Source organism: Ipomoea nil, unplaced genomic scaffold (genome assembly GCF_001879475.1).
Source record: "Ipomoea nil cultivar Tokyo-kokei standard unplaced genomic scaffold, Asagao_1.1 scaffold3050, whole genome shotgun sequence".
Classification (NCBI taxonomy): domain Eukaryota; kingdom Viridiplantae; phylum Streptophyta; class Magnoliopsida; order Solanales; family Convolvulaceae; genus Ipomoea; species Ipomoea nil.
Window position 1 is genome coordinate 43089 of NW_017619478.1, and position 19555 is coordinate 62643.

A 19555-nucleotide genomic window follows, 5' to 3' on the forward strand; every position below is an offset into this window, starting at 1 on the left:
AGGCATGAATTCATAATTTATGAATGTAATGAAAATTCATAATCTCATAACAGAAAATTCATAATCGCATAACAGAAAATTCATAATCTCATAACTGAAAATTCATAATCTTATAACAGAAAATTCATAATCTTATAACAGAAAATTCATAATCTCATGGTTCCAAAGTGAATGTGTAGGCATGGTTCCAAAGTGAATGTGCAGGCATGGATTCATAATTTATGAATGTCCGTGATTTCGGACGGGAATGTGTAGGCATGGTTCCAAAGTGAATGTGCAGGCATGAATTCATAATTTATGAATGTCCGAAATCTTTGTTCACCTCAAATTAAAGTGAAACCGCAAAATGTGAAAATAAAGAAGAAAAGTCACGCAATTAATTAAGAAGAAAAAAAAAAAAGATAACGGTGTACTAACACCGTTGGAACCGTGTTCACCATGAATGGTGAACACGGTTTCATGGCATAACGTCCCGTGGGTTTGCCTACCTTCCTCCTTCCAAACCCATCATCACCCGCTCCTCATAGTGGGCCTTCAACCCACTCCTTCCAAGCCCAATATCACCTCACCTCCTAGTGGATTTACCTATCCCCTCATTCCAAGCTTAACATCCTTACCCTCTTCTTTTGGGCCTTCCTTCATCCCTTCTAATCCAATAGTCTTAAGGCCGAAGACCCCAAGCAGGGACGGAGTCAGAAATTCGGTTGAAGGGGGGGGTGAAGCAGTAGGGTTGGATTCAGAAAATTTTTCCAGTAAAAGCGAAACAAAAGAATAGGGGACTAGGCTACTGATAAGTCTCTGCTACCATTTGACGTTTGTGATGAAAACCTGCAAAAAACAATCCTCTTGATTCACTTATACAAATAGCGACCCCATGTTCATGGCTGGGTAAAGCTATAGCTTTGGCAGTTTCAGTGGTTAAGTTGAAAGAAATTATGTTCCAATTCCAGTCAGTTCCTTGAAAGTTGTTGTTGCACCAGTTGAGACTACCACTCACAAACACAGCAATTCCTGGATTAACAAACCCAGTAGTACTAAGCCCTCTTTCACTTCTTTTCCATGACCCATGCTTAAAATTGTACACCATAACAACATTCTCATCACCATACTTAGCACAATAGGCATAAACAACCTTGTAGTCATCATTATGCTCGTCGTATCCAAACCCAAAAATGCCCATGTAGCCCAACTTCCAGACATCTGGGATTTTCTTGATGTTTCCATTCGGTGAAGGGTTCCAAATGATTATTCTATACGGTTTAGCACGGAAACAAAAAAAGCCCATTGCAAGAACCCAAAAATTCGAAACCATCTTCAGGGGTAAAGATTGAGCGGTCATATGTAATAAATTTGCGAAATGATGATTGATTGTTTTCTGTAATAGAAAACAAGGACGTATGACTAATAAACAAATTTAACCTGCTATATATATGTCATGACCTTATTATCCTTTTTCGACTGAAAATGTAGGTGCAATTTGACAAATTCTGGAGACGAGATAAAATCACGCCAATCTTTTGAAACACACCTAAATTGCAGAAGAGACCTCACAGGCAGCCTTTTAAGGATTTCTGTGATAATATCTTGATTCAAATTTAGTTGTGGCATATGGCGCTTCCGCTTAGGAGTAGGGATTGACATCTTGATTGTGTGTCTTGGATTAAACTTCCTTAGCTTTTGTTATCTGAAAATAGAAAGAAAACAAATTATATATTTATACCAAACTCCGATCCTTCCCTCTATCTGCAAGAAATTTGAATGTCAGTACAAAAGAAATAAAAGCCATACCAATTACAAAAAGATTCCAATAAATATTGCTAGTGTTTCATCATTGATTAATTTCAGTATGTATATTATTATAGAATTAATTTATTTTTTTAACTAATTATCTATAAGAATAAATGAATATTTAATTTTTAATCAACTGCGAATAAGAATTTTAAAAAATAAAATTATTCACACGTAGCTATTTTCCACTATCTCTACCTATTATCCATCATCCCCTTTATCAGATTCATATTTTTTTCGTGTCTACTAACCCAGTGAGTCAGCGTGATTTACATCCTCCTACATGCTCTGTCGGGTCGGAGTGTAGGGCCGGGGACCCTTAGGGTTGGGGATTCAGCCTTTTGGGGTAAGATTCATATTTCTTTTACTTGATTTACTATTATTTCTAACTTTATCCCATCTATCTAACCACAAGGCCATAACAACGTACATAGTTACAATATTTTTATCAATTGTCACTACATATTTATTGCTTTATGAAGAAAAAAATTTAATGACAATTAGTTTCATATTTTATACACTGATAAATAAATAGATTTGATCAAATTTAATAGCTTTCTAATGAGAATGAAAACTTTTGAATTTTTTTTAGAAGTAGTATATATATATATATATATATATATATATATATATATATATATATATATATATATATAGAGAGAGAGAGAGAGAGAGAGAGAGTAGGGTTCCAATGCGAACACTTGCTTAGGTGAGAACGTGAGAACAAATCGTGTGCATCAATCTAATAATTTTTAATGGTCAAGATTAGATTAAGTGTGTGCGAATATGAATTAAATGTGTGCAAACACACTTAATCGCGTTTGCACACATTTAATTCATGTTCGCACACACTTAATCTAATCTAGACAATTTTAAAATATTAGATGAATACACATGATTTGTTCTCACGTTCTCACCTAAGCAAGGTGTTCTCATATGATCCTAAATATATATATATATATATATATATATATATATATATATATATATATATATATATATATATATATATATATATATATATAAAGATAAAGAGAGATAAAGAGAGAGATAGAGATAATGAGAATTGTATTAAAATAGCCCAAAAGCTATTTGAATTTTGGTAGTATTTTTTTTTTCTCTCTCTCCCTCTCTTACATTTAATTGCGGACAAGTTTGTAAATGCGGGTGTATTAATTAAGTAACCAAAATTTAGGAAAAATAGTAATTGTATTCAACAAAATATGTTTCAAAATCAATTTGTCCATGTTTTCCAAATTTCAATTTCTTCACCAAAAAAAAAACATTTTTTTTTTTTTTTGCGGTTATTCAAATGGATAACATACATCTACACTTGTAAAAAAAATTTCAAGTCTTATACCTAGCAAATGGGATGAGACTATAGATTACCTTCTCAATCTAAGGAGTTTCGATGACAATTGAAGAGATCGGGTTGATAGATGTATAGAAACCGTTTCTCCGAATCGAGAGACGAGAGTCAAAAGATCTAGAGATTGAGAGCGAGAGAGAAGATTAAATTGAGAGGAGACTTGAGAGAGAGGATGGTATAGGGGGAAACGTTAAAGAGTATATAAAGGGTTAGGGTTTAGACATTTGGACCAGAGGAAATTGGGTTGGCCGACGAAAATCAATTCCATTTAGAGAATTGGGCCTATTTGTTTTGCATTTAGAAAAGGTAATGTGTATAAATAATGGAAATATATGAAATGGAAATGGAATTTTAACAAAGAGGATTTTGGTGCTAATAGAGAGAGATCGGGATGGTAGATGGGGAAAATGGTAACGAGCATAAAGGGTTAGGGTTTAAACATTTGGAGTTAGAGAAAATTAGGTGGGCCGACAAAAAAGAAAAAATCCATTCAAAAGTGTTGGTCCCGGTAGGGTTATAACGAGAGTCTAGAGGGGGGGGGGGGTGAATAGACTCTTTTCGGATTTTGCCAAATAACAACCTTTCAGTGTTACAGCGCAGCGGAAATATTAGATTCGTTTTAATTGCTTTGCACAGTTTGATGATTTAATGAAACTTTCGGTTTGAGCGCGAATGATGATATGATGCAGAAAGTAAATCGCGAAAATAAAGAGATAAGGACACGAGAGTTTTTATAGTGGTTCGGCCAACGTCTTCTTCAGAGTTGAGGTTGGTAGAAATTGATTTCTGATTTCTCCAACGTGGTGAAGTCTTGACTGAATGAAGGATGATCGCTTTGTATAAGATGCAAGACTTCTTCAAGGTGGAAGATGAGAAATAATGAGCTTCTTCAAATATCTTCACGCCTTGACACTGGTTCGCAAAAGCTTGGTGAGAACTGAGATTGTTTAAGCGCTTTTGCTTGATAGAATTATTGAGTGAAAAGAACCAGCACCTTCTTAGTTGATGAAGGTGGGTTTATATAGGTGAGGGAAATATCATCCGTTAGAGGGAGATGAAATTTCAAACCTATTATCCAGTGGGTAAGGACCGGGGATCTTGCTGCATTAAATGCTCCATTAATGTGGTTTTTACCATGTAGCCGTTGAGGGCATGGATAGCCTTAGGGTTTTTTCCTTTAGCTTCAGAAGAATGGTACAACTTCATTTAATGCTCCTTGGTATGCGTGTCCCACATGTTGAGGTCCTTTTGCTCCTAGGATGGTTAGTCAACTCAGACAGTAGTGACATTCTTCTAGTTTTTGAAGAGAATGAATGTCTTGATGAATAAAAAAAAACCTGCTCCTAGGCGGGCCTGGGTTTTACTTGCCCAACCAGCCCCACCCCTGGCCTGTGGGCTAGGCGGGCCCCCGCCACTTTTTTTTTTTATTTTTTATTTTTTATTTTTGACTCTTAAGTTGTTAGCTTGATACTTTGTTAAGTTTTACCATTTGTACACTCTAAAAATAATTAAAATAATTTGTTACATAACTAATATAAGACATATTTCACCAAACATTAGACATTATATAAAACATAACAATAATTATAAAGTCCACATTCTAAAATTTTAGAATATTAAACTAGGGTTATGGTTATCACTTATTAGGTCATAATTAGATTTTATAAAATATTACTAGTTTTTTTTTAAGAGCTTTGCGCGAATGTGATAATGCACAATGATTATTTTTAAATAAGTATTTCGAAGTATATCAATCAATATTATATAGGAGATGTTTATGCATAGGTAAATAAATATTGAATTTGATTATTTAAATCGGTAATTTAAAGTATATATTAATTCAAGATAATATATGAGAGATTGATTATAATTGTCACTAAAATAAATGTTTGCAACTTTGTAATAACGTTAGTCTAAATACTTAGTCTTAAAGCGATAGTTTAAATAAATACTACTTTTGGTTTAAATTTTTCTAATTCTTCTTAATTCTCTTTTGGTAGCATTGTCGTTGTTTTCATCTTCAGTACATGTCTTCTCTTTTTTTTTTTTTTATGGATAGTGTGTCATGTGCAATTAGGTTACTGGTAGCAGCATATATTGATTCATCATGCAATGAGATTATGGTGTAGGAAGCTTTATATTTGCCTTATTGTGTATATGACTGAGATTTTAGTTGTAATATGAACTCTTTATCTTACAAAGACATATTGATATTTAGTAGTGGTAGTTTTTCCTCTATATGTTTCATCTATTGTGAGATGTATGTTGTAGGTTATCACGTGAAAGTATTGAACAAAATATTAATATTTATTATATTTGTATTAAATATTTGGTAAATAAATACATATAACATGTTTTGTATTATAACTTTGATATTTAATTACAAGATAATGTAAAAAAGAAGACAATGGACAATGTAGTGAATATAAGAAATTAATAAATTTGAAGGTAAGAAATCTTTGAATTGTAGAAAATAAAGATAATATAACTAATAAAATTATATTTCTTTTAAATTTTTCTATAATGAATATTTTTTTTTAAATAAGCCATTATAGACATCTAATTCTAAATTAATTAAATGCATATGCATTATTTTTTGTTGTAGTTACTATTTTATTTAATTTAATAAGAGTAATAAAATGTCGTACATACTTTTCATCAACAATAATGAAATCAATGATTTTTTTTTTTTAAATTTCCATTCCTTGTTGAGACAATTTGTTTTGAGAGTTTGTCAATGACAATTGCTACAATTGTTGTCAATAGAGGATGATAATAAATAATTCAAAATATATGGTTACAATAGATATTGTTATAATGATATAGTAAAAGTTAACTTACAAATTTCTTTAGAGGTTTTCATGCATTGATAAAATTTTAATGTGTAAACTTGTTCAATTGGAGCTAGTAGGATGCATGTTAACATTGTCAATTATTTGGAAAATGATCCTAACGTTTTAGAGTCTATGTGTAATTGTATTTATGATCAACAACTTTGTAGTTAGGCACCCAGGGATGACAAATGATGTAAGAACAATTTTGTCCAATAAAAAAATAATAGTATAATATTTGTAAAGTAATGTACAATTGTACCATTATAAAAAAATACAAAAAATAGTAATACCATAATGACCTAAATCATTCCAATAATGCAAAAGCATAATTGAAATATTTATGTTTTGTCCTAAATAATAATAATAATAATAATAATAATAATAATAATAATAATAATAATAATAATAATAATAATAATAAGATTAAATAAATTAAAAAAAACAACAACAACTTAACCTAATTTTTTTTTTAAAAAAAAATCATGAAAATCAAATGATTTTCAAAGTTCATGATTTGTAATCTTTGATGCTCAACTTTGAATGCTATGAATTTAGTCGGGCTAATTATTTTACCAAAATTTATGTTACATTTTATATTATATATTTTTTTAATACATTTTAACATATTCATAATATATGTTTAACAATTATGCCAACTCTCATTGGGATGAGGTTCGAATCTAAGACCTTTTCTTATATAAATTAATGTGTATATATGTTAAGAATAATAAATAGTTAACGGAATAATTCAAAGTATTTACTAAATTGCCATTAAATTTAATAGCTTGATCCAATGCATTTCGCCATTTTTTGTAAAGAAAAAAAAAACAATAACAAATAATTATACAGAAAACAATTTTAGAATTCAGCCTAAAGATTTCAACAGTGGCAACACTTCTTCTAGTAGCTTTTACTGGAGACTCTCTCATCACCACTCTTGCCTCTCTTTCATTTCTGTTCACCATGCCCTCTCAAAGCAGAAAAGCTAATATGATAATAAAGATTGCCTAACAGCTTAACAAATGATGAACTATATATACATTCAGTTGAAGTTTAAAGAATGAAATACCCTATTTGCAATTAACAGGACAATCTAATGTCCCAGTTTAAGAACATTAAGCTCACAACTTTTTAAATCATTATTTTATGTAATAAATACCCTCTGCCTTGTTTTTCCATACACAAACTTACAAAAATAAAAACCTAACTTCACAGAATATTAAAAAAAAAAAAAAAACATCAAAATTATTAATTTCCAAAACAAGCACCAAAATTGAATATCTTATTCTCACACCCTGAGATCCCAAAAAGGATTTATTCTAAAATTTTCGTGTTTTATTTGTTATTCTAATATCAATTTTTTTTTTTTTTAAATGCAAAAACCAAACAGGGTATCAAAATTTAAGATCCAAGAATCGGATATTTACGATAATTGAATCGCGACAATCAATACTCTGATCATACTACTCTTTCACGCCATTTTCCCTACAAATAATATCCCAATACTTTGTCTTCCTCCCTACTACACCATACTACTCTTTCACGCCATTTTCCCCTCAAAGTACAAGAAAATCTCCTTCATCTTCTACAAAGAAAACTCTACCAAGATTACTCTTTTATGCATCTTTCCACCAAAATAAAGTAAGATCATTTTTCACCTTGCATTTTCCCTTCACATTACATAGTCTTTAATGCATGTTCTTATTCTTCCTACATTGGAGTTTTGGGATTCCTAGAGGTTCAAGATGGAGATAAGTTGCTAGGTTGATGCTGGGTGTTTGAGGATTGGTTTGCTAGCTTAAAAGGTAAACTCCATGTCCATCAAAACCTATTTCCAACTTATATAAATGGTCTTGATGTTCTTGGAATTCCTCGGGTATATTCTTGATGTTATATCTTGATATGAGCATTGTTTTTGAGTGTTTTTGGTGTTAATCTTGAGCTATGATGTCTATCTTTGATATCCTATGATTTGTTGGCATTCTAGTGTTGTTGGAATAGTCTTTTTGATGTGTTTTAGCGCTTGTTGTGATGAAATAGCATTGTTGTTGTGTAGTTTGCTTCGTACGGTTTCTGTTGTAAATTTGGCCTTGCGAGCATGTCTCGCGAGCATGAGATGCCCGTGAGCGACACCCGCAAGGTGTCTTGTAGGGGTGTGCGACGAAAATTCTTTGCCCTATTGCACACACCCGTTTCCATCATGGGGTAGAGTGTGGCGGGCTTCCTTTTCCTGTGACATCTGACCGTAAGGTCTTAAGAGTTAATTTCCAGAATGCATTCCTGTGATTCCCCGCGCATTGTTGATCTGTCTTTGGTGCATTGTGGAGTTATTTGAGTACATTGTACATTCTTTTGCCTAGTTTATGGATCATTATTCTCTCTTGAATCCTAGTCCCTTGATATCCATATGGCTTGTGTGCTACATGTGGTTATGTATATATACACTTCTTTGATTATATTGTATTATTGGGCTTCAACAATTAGATTGGTGGAATTGTAGAGCTTATGCTTTATTTGGATTGGTGGAAGAAACTTATGCTTCATTTGGATTGGTTTTAGAAGCTTAGGCTTCACTTGGATGGATAAGGTTGGACTGGTGTACATGTTGGACTTTTGATGTACAAGTTGGATCGGAGTTCGGTTGGATATTGATTTGATATTAATATTGATATTGAGCATTTGGCTATTGTTATATAAAATCCTTTGGCTATATATATATATATATATATATATATATATATATATATATATATATATATATATATATACCACAGTAACTTGTTGATGTGTTGACTCTTGGAATTGTATCATGTTTATGCTTTGGTATTGATATCTTGAATCTAAGTTGAGTTGAGTTGATTCCCCGTTGACTTTCTTGAATTGGAGACATTTGAGTATTCTATTGATTGGGTCTAGAGCCCCTAGAATTGAGCTTTGTTGATTATCTGTCTTTTGAAATCCTTCAGCTGAGTTCGTTGGTATGATATATATATGTAGTCATACCGTTGCAAAACCTATTTTGAGTATAAAAGTATACTTACGTATCTCTACGTGTTAGAGTGGTTTTACTTAGCATTATTCGCTAATTCTTCTAAAACAATTTCAGGTTGGCTTAGATATGCTTCCCAAGAGCGCTGTCTAGAATGGATGGTTTAGTTGATTCTAATAGAACCTAGATTGTTCTATTGTTGGTTCGTTTGTACCGGCCTTGTAAACGGTTTGTAGTTAGAACCTTTGTAAAGCCTGTGCGTTTGGGTTTATAAGAGCAACCTAAATGTGGCATAAAACCCCATTGACTTTAAAGTTTTGAATTCGCTTCTGCATTTTCTTTGAGTTCTCTCTCTCTCTCTCTCTATATATATATATATATATATACTTCAAAAAAAATTTCAGAAGTTTTCATTTTCATTAGAAAACTACTAAACGTGTTTAAATCTATTTATTTATCAGTGGGGGGACAATTGATAAAAGTATCAACTAATATTGTAACTATGTAGGTTGTTATGGGCTTGTGGTTAGGTAGATGGGATAAAGTTAGAAATAATAGTAAAACGAGTAAAAGAAATATGAATGTGATAAATGGGATGATGGGATGATGGATAGTAAGTAGAGATAGCGGCAAATTAAATAGCTACGTTAGAACTATTTTATTTTTTAAAATTCTTATTAGTAGTTAACTAAATATTAAATATTCATTTATTCTTATAGATAATTAGTTAAAAACTAAATAAATTAATTCTATAATGTACATACTGAAATTAATTAATGATGTAACGACTAGCAATATTTATTGGAATCTTTTTGTACTGGTATATAGGGTGTTTCTCTAATTTAGCCCTTTTTATTGGTTCAGTACCCTATACAACTTTATCCACAACCTTAGGAAACTTAGGTTCTTCTACACCTCTCTTAGTTCCTTCTAGTTAGTCAATCACCAGGTTGATAGAGTCATTGGCAAATTATCTCTCATCGATAACGTTATTGGATGAGATTTGAACATTTTCTTCTGGTTGTTCTTCTCCTTCCAGATTCTCCTTTGCCTCCGAAATTTCAATAGTGGCTCCAACTTCTTATGATTTCTCCACTCCTTCCGGAACAACTGTTGGAACAACTACTATTCCTTTCGGACCAACTTCTTCTGATCTCTCTATTCATTTCCTTCCAGAGTAACTTCAGCTTGTGCCCCCCTTCAACCATTGACATGGAAGACTGTCCAGGCACCACAGTTAGGCTTGACTCATGTTGAGCTCTGGAGAGATGGTTGGTAGCTTCTAGATTTCATTGATCATAATTATCTCCGTCATCGTCATGGATAGAAGGCCCTTATTCTTTAGCTGTTTTCTTCTTGTTCAACATAGAAACTTTTTGGATCAAGAATTCTTCTAAGGGACTAAAGTTATAAATTTTAGAGTGCATTTCATCTCTAATTATGTTGTAGACTGCCTCTTCCATTGTACGCATATTGATAAAACATATTCTTAACTATATTTTACTCTATACTTTAGCCTATTTTGTGCATAATATAAAGTTCCCCGAATCATGTGTGTATTTAGACTTATTTGTTTGCTTTATTGTCTTAGGCATATTTATTCACAAAAATTACAGAGGGAAGTATTTTGGGGCATTTCTGGTCAATTTTGGAGTTAAAGAACCCGTTCAAAAAGGAATGGCGCAACAAACGAAGAATGAGGAGCACACTAGGAGAATTAGCATGGCCACCAGGTCAAGGCCGTTCTTGAAAGATTTTCCACAACCATGCTTTAGGTCATGCCAAATGGAGGCAGTGTGCACTTCATTTTAGGCCGAATTAGGCACGACCATGCCCTTGGTCTTGCCACTATGGGTAATCTGAACAGTATTTAAACATGTTCTATGTTGTATTTTGGGGGAGGCGAACGCTAGATAGTTTCAATCGGCTTCCCTTTATTTACATTCATCTTTTAGGGCTAGACTAGCTTAGATTACATATAATCAACACATTTTCCAATCTTTTAATCTCGGATTGAAGTCGAATTCAACCTCAACATTGCATCTACATAGAGAAGCTTTTCCATACTCTTTCTTTTATTTCCTCTACAATAATGTTCTTAATATTCATTTGTGCTTTTTACTTGTTCCTCTTTTTGAAGTGTGAGTAGTTCGATATGGAGTTTGGATTAGCGATTAATCCCTTTCCTAAGTGCTGGTTATGTAGATTTTGCATATGGGGGAAAAGTGGGACCCAAGAATGCCTTTGAGCTTAAGAGTTTGGGATTGAGGCGTCATGAAAGTGGGGCAATCTCTTGCTCTAATTCTAGGTCGAAAGATCTTTAATTCTAACGCGCATTTTGGATGACATCGTGAATTAGGTATTTCTCCCTATTTTTCTCAGGTTGTTCATGCTCTTAATTAGGATGTGGTTATCGTTAATCTGGTAGAAGGTAGGGCATGAGATAAGGCTAGAGGTGTAGCCATGTCGCAAACCTTACACAGGGGTTATGTGCTTTGCGCGATTAGCCTACACTATGCTATTTGCCTTGAACACAAGCATGAGCATGCCAACATATAGTACTGCCTATGTACGGCTTGGGGTAAACCACGTGTGATCATACAAAGGTTTCATACATGGAGTCATGTCATGATGTGGTTCAAAATTTCATGGCACATCCCGGCCCACGATCTAAAACATTTGATGAATTAGAGCAACAGTTCCTTAGAGATTATAAAAGACCGGTACAACTTATGTCTGGGTCATCATCATCTTCTCATTCTTTTAATTCAATGTCTTGTATATCCCTTTAAGTTTGGTACTTGTCCAAATATCAAAGACACACTTTCAAGACGCTGAATGGTAGTCACTATCTAACACCTTCCTCTAAAACCCCATGTTCTCATTATTACTACAAATTATATTTTCCAATTCTATGCTTTGCCTGGACCAAAAAATCGTAAGTGATGTATCAAAAGTAATAGAATGCCTAATTGCTAACAAAAGATTCAACAAATTAAAGAAGAATAAAACACACATGAATCTAAAAGACTAACAACATGTTTGATTCGTTGAATATGTTTAGAATGGTATAGAATTTTTATGAGTACACTTATTCGATCATTTTTTAAGTTTATATATTCTTGAAAAATACTATTCACCAGAATATGCTATCCTTGAGAATAAATATCTTTTATTATATAGGGCATTTCAATAATTTGAATGCTTACATAATTTCTATTTCTAAAACGAACCAAAACCTAAATACAATTCCTAAAATATATACATTTCAATAACCAAAAATGGAATTTAATTCATAATCTATATCTGGCTTTTTGATTCCCTATTGAATATTATTCTTTTTCCTCAAAACTCAATTATGTAAACCAAATATACTTTAAGGGTTACTCTGTACAGATTTTTTTGTTCAATTTCCATTTTCTACATTTCCATGTTGTACACTCCTTAGCTTTTCTACATTAACAAACAAATAAACAAAATTCTCTAAAGGAAATTTTTTTCGGTTGGCCCACCCAATTTAATTCTGTCTAACCGTAACGCTTTATTTGTCCGTTACCATTTCTCCCATCTACCCTCTCCCTTCTCTCTCCCTCTCTCTCCCCCTCCCTCTCCCTCCCTCTCCCTCTCCCTCTCCGTCTACCCTCCTCTCTCTCTCTCTCTCTCTCTCTCTCTCTCTCTCTCTCTCTCTCTCTCAGCCGCAACGAAATCCTCTTTCTCTCAAGTTTGTCTCCTCTCACTTTAATCTTCTCTCGCGCTGTCAATTTCTTTTGACTCTCATCTCTCGATTGGAAAAAAAAGGTTTCTATACATCTATCAACCCGATCTCTTCAATCGTCATCGAAACTCCTTAGATTGAGAAGGTAATCTCTAGTCTCATCCCCTTTACTAGCTATAAGACTTGAAATATTTTTAGAAGCCTAGATGTATGTTTCATTTAATTTGAACAACAAAAAAATTGTTTTCTTTGTAATGAAATTGAAATTGTGAAAACATTGACAAATTCATTTCGAAACATGTTTTATTGAATACATTTTCTATTTTTTCTAAATTTTTGTTACATTTTTTTTTTTGAAAGTTACTGGCTCTATTACATTGTAGTATCTGTTCATATACTTTCTCAACCTACTGAAACACAAAGAACCAATAACGCCTCCACTGAGGCTTGAACTCATAATCTTCCATTACATAAAATACCCGCATTTACAAACTTGTCCGCCATTAAAAGTGAGAAAGAGATTACCAAAAAAAAAAAAAAGAAGAAAAACCTACCAAACTTCAAATAGCTTTTGAGCAATTTTGATATAATTCTCTCTCTCTATCTCTATCTCTCTCTTCAGCTCTCTCTATTTGTATGTATGTATATACATATATATATATATATATATATATACATATATATATATATATATATATATATATATATATATATATATATATATATATATATATACACACGCGCGCGCACAACAAAAAAAAGTTTCAAGTATTCATTTTCATTAGAAAGCTATTAAATGAGTTCAAATCTATTTATTTATTAATTTGTAAAATAGGAAACAAATTTGCACTATTTTTTTCCTCATAGAGAAATAAAAATGTAGTGACAATTGATAAAAGTATCAAGTAATATTGTAAGTATGTAAGTTTTTATATATGGAGTTGTGGTTAGGTAGATGGGATTGAGTTAGAAATAATAGTAAAAGAAGTAAAAGAAATATGAATGCAATAGATGCATATGCTGTAATGGGTAAGTAGACAGTTGTAAAGCATTGATAGTTGGGGATGGATTAAATAGGTAGGTGATAGCTAGTAGGCATAAATAAATAGGTTATGGTGCGTAAAAAGAATGTGATTATATTATAGGAATATAGGAAATAGTGATGGTAGGGGTAGGTAGATGGTGTTTGATGGTTAGGTAGGTGGGTGAAGGTAATGCTATAAAAATAAGTGAAGTGAATATATATATATATATATATATATATATATATATATATATATATATATATATATAGTTAAACTAATTCTCTAATACTATACATACTGAAATTAATCAATGATGTAACACTAGCAATATTTATTGGATTTCTTTTTGTAATTTGTATGTCTTTTATTCGATTTGTATGTACTCACATTTAAATTTCTTGTGGATATAGTGAGAAATAGATCAGAGTTGGGTTAAAATAATTAATTATATATATATTTTTTTATTTTCAGATAACAAAAGGAATTTTTATCTAAGACACACAATCAGGATGTCATTCCCTACTCCTAAGCGCCATATGCAACAACAAAATTTGAATCAAGATATAATCACAGAAATCCTTAAAAGGCTGCCTGTGAAATCTCTACTGCAATTTAGGTGTGTTTCAAAAGTTTGGCGTGCTTTAATATCATCTCCAGAATTTGTCAAATTGCACTTAAATTTTCATTCGAAAAAGGATATTAAGGTCATGACATATAGCAGTGTAAATCGGATTAGCTATATGTCCTTGTTTTCTATTACAGAAAACAAGCAATCATCATTTCGAAAGTTTATTACAAATGACCGCTCGGTCTTAATCCCTGAAGATGGTTTTGAATTTTTGGGTTCTTGCAATGGGCTCTTTTGCTTTCGTGCTAAACCGTATCAAATAATGATTTGGAACCCTTCATTAAATGGAAACGTCAAGACAATCCCAGACGTATGGCGGTTCGGCTACATAAGCATATTTGGATTTGGATACGACATGCATAATGACGACTACAAGGTTGTTTATGCTTATTATGGTGACAATAATGGTGATGATGAATATGTGGTTTTGGTGTATAGTTTTAAGCTTGGGACATGGAAAAGATGTGATAGAGGGTTTAGTAGTGGGTTTGTTTATCCCAGAATTGTTGTGTTTGTGAGTGGTAGTCTCAACTGGTGCAATAACAACTTAGATGACAGTGACTGGAATTGGAATATAATTTCTTTTAGTTTAACCACCGAAACAGCCAAAGCTATAGCGTTACCCAGCCATGAACATGGGGCTGCCATTTGTGTAGGTGAGTCAAGAGGATTGCTTTTTGCAGGTTTTCATCTCAAACGTCAAATGGAAGTTTGGGTGATGAATGAGTTTGGAGTTGAAGAATCATGGACTAAACTAGTCTGCATTTCAAACTTACCAGTTCATCATCCACTTCCCCGGGGTTCAGAGAACACGACATACATGGCTCTGTGTAATGCTAAACTCGCAATTGTACATGTTTCGAAAAATGGTGATATTCTAATGATGGTTGGGCATCAGTTGAAGCTCCATAGACCTAACGCTAGAAGGGGTAAGAATTTTAATATCCCCTATGATCTTGATTATATGGTTACTAGTTATGTGGACACCCTTGTTTCACCATGATCGGTCTGTAAATTAATTGTTCATGTCAGAAGGAGGAAGAAAATTTTGCTTTTTGATGGGTTGATTTAGAGTTCATCAATGGCTTTATAATCGTGTTGAATTAAGTATAAAATAGTATTAATTTTTTATTGTATCATTTGTGTATGAGCTTTGTGAAGTAAATTTTCCTAGCCATGTTTGGTGTACTATAGATTTGTGTGAATGCAACACAGGTAAGATAGAAATGTTTCTAAGTTAAATTTTATTGCATTTTAGTGTAAAGGGTTGTGACTTTGGGCCATAATATTAACTACCCATCCATTACGGACTTGGGTGTGAGGCGATACAGAGAGAGTGTGAAGGGGGGGGGGGGGTGGGATGGAATATATGTTGAGCATAGAGGGGTAGGTTGATCCATGGGGTTTACCAACTTACCGCAAAGGGGCGGGGGTGGTCTCAAGGCCAGTGGTCCCTACCGGCCGAAAAAAGGGTCTCGTGAACTCCTCGAGCTACAGTAGTGTTGCTAGTGGGCGTCGAGCGCTCTCCATCGTGTCAACCGCGCCCCGTGCTATCATGACTTCTAACATTGACAATTGGGTTCGGTTACATAAAGTACATTTTTATTATACTAAAGATTCATTTTTTAATGATACATTATTTGGTATATACTATCAAATAATAAACGTTTAGTACACAAATAATGTACATTCAATATATTAGAAATATACATTTATTCATGTTCCAATTAATTTGCCTTTATTCCTAGCTCTTTATTTGGGCTCCTTTATTTATTATTTATCTATTCCTTGAATTATAATCTCGAGTCCCGTATATAATCTTTTGAACTTAAGGCTCCAATTAATAACAATAATATTATTATAATTTTCCTATCCCCTTTTTGTATATCCTACCCGTTTCATGATGTAACCTGGTTTCATAAATCCATCACAAATTCACAATGTAATTCCATTATAATCACATTAATTGCATTTAGGCAGATTTCCATTCTAATTTCTGTAAATGCATATCGGGAGCTTCGTATATATATTATACTCCTTTATTTAATTTCCTTATGGATTTTATGAATTAACTTCCTTATATGATTTAATTCATCTTGATGGAACAAAATGACCCATTCATGGACGAATCAATAAATTTGCATAAATTAATGGGGTAAAGTAGTAAAAGATAAAAAGAGAGAATTGTAATAATAATATTGAGTGGATTAATATAATAATGTTACAAGAGTTTTGTAAGAATAGAACATGATTTATCTAAGTTATGACATAAGCAATTTATACAAGAAAAGTATAGCAAACTTAGCTAAACTCAGGGTAGGGGTGACCACGGCGGTTCGAAACGTAATCATCACTGTAATAACCAGAACCGAACCGGAATCGTTCATTCCGGTTCCGATTCCTAACTGGAACAAATAAGGTTCCGATTAAGGTTTGTGAAATAAAGGAACCGGAACCGACGGTTTCGATTCGGAACCAGACGGTTCCGGTTCCAAACCGAAAAAAAAAATTTAAAATGATGGCTGCAGGCCATAGGCTTGCAGCATACTACCTCACTGCCACATTGGGCAGTGGGCAGTGGTGCAAAGGCCAAAGAGGCAATGGTCTCACTTTTTCACTTTTTTTTTTAAGTTCGGTTAGAACGGACGGTTCCAATCAGAACCGTTGGTTCATAAACCGGAACCGTACTATAAGGTTCCAGTTCCGGTTTAGTCATTTGCGGAATCGGAACAGGACCCGCGGTCACCCCTAATTCAGGATAAGCCGTGGGAACGGGTTAAAGCCTAGTTGGAAGCCCTGGGTCGGTCCCATGTGGCCAGGTCGCATACATCGGTCAGAGTTGCGTTGGTCTGGATTGCATTGCTTGGCCCAAACCACCTTGGTCTCGATTGCCTTCTTTGAGCTCGGGTCACTTTTTTGGTATAGGTTGCCTTCTTGGATCCTGGGGTTTTCATTCTTGGATCATTTGTAATATCTCTATAAACAATTAGGGTGCGTTTGGAAACCCGGAAAATGACTTCTCGAAAATATTTTTTAATTTTCAGTGTTTGGCAAGAGAGGGGGAAAAATGAGGTCAATGACATTATATGTGGTAATATTGTGGTATAAAAATATGTGGGGTCCACTACCGATTTGAGTTGTGTCAAAGTTGATTTGGGTTCTTCGCATTGATACGAAGAGATTGATATATTGTACGCTCAAAATGGAAAATGAGTGAATGAGAAATTTATTCTCAAAATATACCCATTTGCGTTGGAAAATGAAGGTGGAAAGGATTATCAGTAGCTTTTGTCCCACATTGGAAAAAGAAGGGGATTTACACCACTATATATACAAGACCCTTATAAAGGGATGTTGGATATTATAGTATAGAAACTTTCTCATGTGAATAGATAGAACTACTCATGTTTTGGGTATTGTTCCAGATAACTGTGTTCACGTTCCAGTTTAATTTGAATTTGAGAATTAATTCCTACACCCATGTTCTTCCTCCTTCTTTCTGACTTTTGCTCATCTTCCTCCTTTTTGTTCCGGAAAAAACCTTTGCTCATCATCTTCATCATTCTTTCGGACTTCTACTCATCTTCCTAGCTCCTTTCTGTGAGTCAAAGTCGTGTTCTAGTTTGCCGGGCTTATTTGTTTGACCACACTGTGTTCATGTTCCAGTTTAATTCGAATTCGAGAAATTAATTCCTAGGTGTGGATTTGGACAACTCAAACACTGCACCCATGTGTTTGCTTTCCGGAAAAAACCTCTACTCATCTTCCTCCTTCTTTCTGACCTCTGCTCATCTTCCTCCTATCTGATGTGTGAGTCAAAGCTGTGTTCTAGTTCGCCGGGCTTATTCGTTTGAGTGCTCAAACGTTAAACCGTAAACCTCCGCTTATCTTCCTCCTTCTTTCTAACCTCTGCTCCTCGTTCTCCTTTCTGTGAGTCAAAGCCGTGTTCTAGTTCGCCGGGCTTATTCATTTGAGTGCTCAAACGTTAAACCGTAGCTTGTTTTATCCTTGGAAACATAAGCTACAACGCTCCGAACATCTTTGGAGGGTAGCAAATAAAGATTTTAAGGTTAGCGTGGGTATCACCCGACTCAAGCTAACATTACAATTTCTCCTTACGTTTTTTGTACTTGTTATTTTTTTTATGGAAATAATCATTTTCGTAGGATTATATTCTTAACATTATAGCCATGGATATATGAAATTTGCTTCATATCAAATATAAACTTCACTAACAAAATGAGACAAGTCATCATAAAAACTAAAATGTTGTGGAAACTATGGTCTATAAACATGTTATATGAAATATTAAAAATGCTTTTTTTTATGTTATATATGTAACATTTTCCATTATGTCACCATTAAGTGGTACAAGTTAATAGGCTATTTATGACCATTATGTTGTGGTTTGAAACATAAGTAACGGTTTCTGTTACTTAACTTATAAAATGATGGAGCATAGGTTATATATATATGTATGGTCCTCCCACTGCTCCTATGATTTGTGATACACACCATCTAGTTCAACAGGAGGCCAAGTGGTAGACAAAACACCGAAATTCCTTACAATTCTTCAAGCATTACAACAGAAAATACAACTATGGCGGGAGATGCTCGATCATATGCTTCCGCTATCAAGGTTAGATTACATGTATTGATTTGTTTATTTCTAACATTTGGTATTAGAGCTTGTTTAACGGCAATGTGTATATTATTAAGTTAGAATTTATAACTTTAATTTAAAGCCAGTTATAATTCTATGTCGCATGGGTTGTATTGGCAACGTACTTGTATTTTGTTAATTTCAAAAACTTTAGTAACTTGAAATTGTTAAGTCAAAGTACCTATGCAGTCCTCGTATAGTGTTTTGTTCAATTTAGTCCTTCTACTTTAATTTTGTTCATATTAGTCCCTATACTTTAAAAATTGAAACAATTAAGGACAATAACTTATGTGAGCAAATAGTTATGTATTTATTTGGGACATATTAATGTAATATATTGGTAGTAAAAGTAATTAATTTTAAATATTTATAAAATAATATATGAGTTGGCATGTAAGTATGATGACATGGCATAGATAATGTCAGCGCTACATAAGCTATTGTCCTTAATTGTTTCACATTTTAAAGTATAGGGACTAAATTGAACAAAATTAAGGTAGAAGGACGAAATTGAACAAAACACAGTAGTACAGGGACCATATAG

At 33.3% G+C, this 19555-nt stretch overlaps 2 protein-coding genes across 2 annotated transcripts; one reads left to right on the forward strand and one right to left on the reverse strand.

Annotated features, from left to right (window-relative positions):
- Nucleotides 1-784: 784 nt before the first annotated feature.
- Nucleotides 785-1312, reverse strand: LOC109163905 (putative F-box protein At3g16210). Its single transcript, XM_019312626.1, has one exon. It carries the CDS (start codon nt 1310-1312, stop codon nt 785-787), a length of 528 nt encoding a protein of 175 aa, XP_019168171.1.
- Nucleotides 1313-14229: 12917 nt separating this feature from the next.
- On the forward strand, nt 14230-15351 carry LOC109163906 (F-box/kelch-repeat protein At3g23880-like). The gene has a single exon (XM_019312627.1). The coding sequence runs from the start codon at nt 14230-14232 to the stop codon at nt 15349-15351; it is 1122 nt and encodes a 373-aa protein (XP_019168172.1).
- The last annotated feature ends 4204 nt before the right edge of the window (nt 15352-19555 follow it).

Excerpts from the sequence above, each read along its gene's own strand:
- LOC109163905 (XM_019312626.1), bottom strand. The coding sequence starts at position 1,312 with ATGGTTTCGAATTTTTGGGTTCTTGCAATGGGCTTTTTTTGTTTCCGT.
- LOC109163906 (XM_019312627.1), top strand. The coding sequence starts at position 14,230 with ATGTCATTCCCTACTCCTAAGCGCCATATGCAACAACAAAATTTGAAT.